Consider the following 4,519-nt stretch of genomic DNA (forward strand, 5'->3'; position numbering starts at 1 on the left):
GTCTGATTAACTATGCGGGTCATGTTAGAACTCTCCAGAAGCGGCTCGATGAAATTCTGAAAGGTGGAAAACGGACAAAACGAGCTGCAGCCCGGCTACCAGTGACCCTCAGCGATGCGGAAAAAGCTGCTTTCGATACTGTTTGGCCTCTGCGGCTAAGGTGGCTCACCCCAGTGCCGATGGTCAGCTTTCAGTGTTCACTGACGCCTCGGACACGGCCTGGAGCGTGATTGTGACCGACGTGCATGATTGGGAGACCGAGAAACCTGTTAATGAACAGCGTCACCAGCTCTTACACTGTCTGAGTGGGACTTTCTCGGGATCGCAAGCAAATTGGAGTGTGATCGAAAAAGAAGCATTTGCAATTGTGGCAGCTTGTGACAAGTTGCCGTACCTGCTTCTCCGACCTGTGGGATTTCGATTATACTGCGATCACAAGAATCTGATTTACGTCTTCGCCCCTGATGCTACGGTAAAAAAAACATGTTCGAGGGAAACTATTGCGGTGGGCTATGAAGCTCGGTGAGTTCAGATACGAAATCCATCACATCGCTGGCGAAGATAACGTTTGGGCTGACATGGTGTCAAGGTGGGCTCGAATGCCAACTACGACTCGTGTAAAGAGAGTGAGTACTCGCCGGCAGCAACAGAACGAGCGTTTAATACTTTGGCCACTTGATGATACCGGTTTCGTGTGGCCTACCTTAGAGGCTATTGAGAGTGCACAACGGCGGTTTGGGACGACTGCAGAACGTGCTGACCTCGATGCCGATGGCATCTGGCACAAGGATGAAAGACTATGGATACCAGTCAACGCTACTGATCTGCGTCGACACTTGTGCATCATCGCACACTGCGGCCCACAGGGACACAGAGGTCGAGACGCAATGATGGCACATATCGGCCGACTCTTCGACGTACCGCATTTCGTCAGTGTGTTGAGAGATTCTTGGCAAGCTGCCTCCTCTGCCATCACGTGAAGGGGGGGGGGGGTAGTGTCGAGGCCCTGAAGTGAAACATACCGCTGCAATGAAAGAAACCAAGCGTTGCACTGGGATTTTCTGTATTTAGGGGAAGCTTACGGTGACATGCAGTATCTATTGGTACTAAAAGATGACGCTAGTCACTACTGTGAGCTCGTGAAGTGTGCAACCCCTACAAGTACGATTGCTGCTGATGCAATCATGGACTGGCACAGTAGATTTGGGATCCCTCGCGACTGGATCTGCGACCAAGGTACACACTTCAAGAACGAAGTGATCGAGGAGCTGTGTACCAGACTAAAGTGCAAGCAGATTTTTTCGCCTACTTACAGCCCATAGATCAACGGGTCAGTGGAACGAGTGAACAGAGACATTCTTCAAGTTTTACGAGTTCTTATCCTGGACTACAAGCTCAACCATAGAGACTGGCCAAGATTAATACCTATCGGGCAAGCTAGCCTAAATCATACTGCCGTGCCGTCACTGGCAGGCAAGACGCCTGGTGAATTGTTTACCGGCTTGGAGCCCCCATCACCACTACAGGCGGTATACCTGGGACCAGAGGTGGATCTCAGTGTACAGCCAACTCGAACCTCAGCCGAGATCGAGTCGAGCCTGGATGAACTAAGAGTTAGGATTCGGGAGATGCACAAGGCAGTTATAGACACCCGTCTCAAGCAGACTTTACTGAACAAGAAAAAGGAGCGAGGTGATAACATCATCAACTTTAACGTAGGTGACTATGTACTGCGCTCTCGTGTGGACGAGAAAGGCCAGATCACACTGCTCGTTACATGTATCGGCCCCTACGCAGTTACTGCAGCTCTACCCTACAATGTGTTCAAGGTAAAGCACCTTGTATCAGGCGCGGAACTTGATGTGCACGCCTCGAGGCTCAAGGTTTTCGCCGATAAGGATTTGGAGGTGACCGAAGAGCTTTTGGAGCACGTGGCCGCTCAGGGCATCATCCTTCGTGTGCGCGAGCTACGTCGACACCGCTGGAACGACCGGAGCCGGTCCTACGAAATCCTAGTTGGGTGGCATGGACTAGAGACAATAGAGGACTCGTGGGAGCCTCTAGTGTCACTGCACAAGGACGTGAGTACGTTAGTGCAAGGATATGTTGCTACAGCCAAAGACTCAAAGCTTGAGCGCCACCTCAAAGCACTAGAAGCGCAAAAAAACCGGCGCTAAAGCTTTACATGTATACATGTATACCCCTCAGTATAACGACTATACTTCCACTGAATTGAGGTTTATCCTTGGTATTGTGGTTGTTTTGGTCATTTTCTGCTGGATTTGCATGGCAAGATAGACTTCAACTGCAATGTGTTGAAGTTGGTCACATAAAGCAGACCGCGTGATTAGTCACATGATTAGTCACATGGTTATTCATGATGAGACAGCTTATTACCGAGCGGTAATTGATCTGTAATAAAACATGTACAAGCATAATTTGTCCGAGTGGTCAGATTGGGATTGAAAGGGGACTGTAGTGGGCGGCGGCTTGAAAGTCCAACCACGACCACACTATACAGTCGAGAGTGACGAGCAAGCTGGACAACCAGCATGTGGTTGCAGTCAGCCACCAGCGTGCCAGGTTGTTGCAGCTTACAACTGCAAGTTGCAGCTCGTCATCTCAAGCTGGTGAAGGTTCTAGTTAGGGAGTCCTTGTTAGAGGCGGGGCTATCACTGGGACGCTGGTGATAGCTATGTAGAGCTTTGGATTGCATGCATGTTTCTATCTCACTTTACATTTTACCAAGACACAAGCAATACAATCGGCTACACTTTAAGGAAGTGCCAGCTTCCTCCGACCGTCTTGTATTCACTACTGCGACCTACTACAACAACAAGGTTGACCCTAATCTTTTCGCTGGGGATCCAGCATTAGGCTTCCCAATCAAAGACTCCAAACAGGCTCGCACAACCCTTCAACTTTTGGTTACGGTCCAACCGAACGAACAAGGATTCTTCAGCTCGCTATTCTCGAGAAATCAGGCGCGAATATCACCAGAGGAAGGTGTTATGGCGAAGAAGAAGGACATATGAGTTTGAGAGACGGCCTGATCGATTCGTGAAGCGACTTGAGAGACGCCCCAGCTCTCAAGTGTGTGCTCCATTTTCTATATTTTTATAACAAACAACGATCAAATACTTTAAGAAGTACTACGGTAGTATCGCTCAACGCATGTTTCCGCAACATTGAATACCAACGTAAAGGTTACAATTTGTAACTACTACTACAGTACATGTAGTAGTACTTTCCAGTACTGAAATCCGCAAAGTTTTACTTGATAAGCTGCACCTTGCAGTCTTGGCAGTACCATTTGCCTGCAGGTTGATCCGCGAGCCCCACACAGCCAAAGTGGAACCACTCGTACTTGCAGTCGTCGTTGTCACAACCAACCATCTGACCGACCGACACTCGTCGACAACTGCAATAAATAGGCTCGTTCGGGTCAATAGGCAGGTCTACCGAGGCCAGCATGACCGGATCAGCAGCTGCAACGGGCACAGCCACCGCAGTCACTGCAATAGGTCTCTTCCTCGACGAGCTGTCACCACTCGACGCCTTAACTACCGGTGTGGCCGTCTTATCCTTCATACTGCCTGCACTTGTGCTGCTCTTTGATGCGCACATTGACATTGGGCACTGTATGACTGACTTGATGCACGCTGGTGGCTGCTGCCACCTTCTGCTTCTTGCGTTGAGGTATACTGTCCTCCTGATACTCTCCATTTGCCGTTACTAGAGCCGAATAGCTCTCGAGATCTCGATCCAAGCGACGAATATGGTGGTCTACGATGTCGTAGCTTTGAGCGGCAATGGCGATCTTCTCGTCCAGCTTCTGGACGATCAGGGCATTTTTGATTGCAGCTTCTAGACCATACAGTCGGTAGCTTCACCTTTATGTATGTATCTGCATGCAAAGGCCTTCGATAGATGATAAATGGCCGCCCGTCTGGTGAAATGTAAATCCGGTCTCAATAAAGTTGCGGACTGTCCACCCTAATCTCTGGCAACTCCACAGATTATGTCTAATATTTTGAAAAGAAAGGAGTCCCTTCACCTGCATTTTATTTGACATACATCAGAAATCATCGACGTTTTGTACCCGTGCACTCTTAATATTTAGAGCTAAATTTAGAGATTGCAAATGATACCTTATGCCAAGTTTTGGGCGGGTTGGACGTCTGCAGAGCGAGCGTTTGAGAAGAATTCAGATTAAGAGATGGCGTGGGAGGCGCATACGCACCTTGTTCATAACAGGAAGCTGCCAATCTACGGTGCAGCACGGTCATTCAAGCTGAGACCAGGCATATAGGAGACAAGAAGAACCACGTGCCAGTAAGCAGGGACGCGTGAGTTCAACGGGGGGTTTTAGCTGTTGATGGTGCGATGCATGTCCAACGGGTTTTCCTCCGCGTGCATGGCACGTTGCGTATGAGAGACTGCGCGGAGTAGAAAGGTCTAGCAATGAATGCATTCTTGCTTTTGCTTTCCTGACAAACAAGTCAAATTTCTCTGACTT

The 4,519-nt window shown here is 49.1% G+C and overlaps 1 protein-coding gene across 1 annotated transcript; it reads right to left on the reverse strand.

Annotated features, from left to right (window-relative positions):
* Positions 1-3,273: 3,273 nt before the first annotated feature.
* Positions 3,274-4,252, reverse strand: PITG_14846 (uncharacterized protein; the record flags this gene model as incomplete). Its single annotated transcript, XM_002898996.1, has 3 exons — positions 3,274-3,421; positions 3,594-3,835; positions 4,244-4,252. 3 exons carry the CDS (start codon positions 4,250-4,252, stop codon positions 3,274-3,276), a joined length of 399 nt encoding a protein of 132 aa, XP_002899042.1.
* Positions 4,253-4,519: the final 267 nt, after the last annotated feature.

This window comes from Phytophthora infestans, genomic scaffold (assembly GCF_000142945.1).
Source record: "Phytophthora infestans T30-4 supercont1.33 genomic scaffold, whole genome shotgun sequence".
Taxonomy (NCBI): Eukaryota; Oomycota; class Peronosporomycetes; order Peronosporales; family Peronosporaceae; genus Phytophthora; species Phytophthora infestans.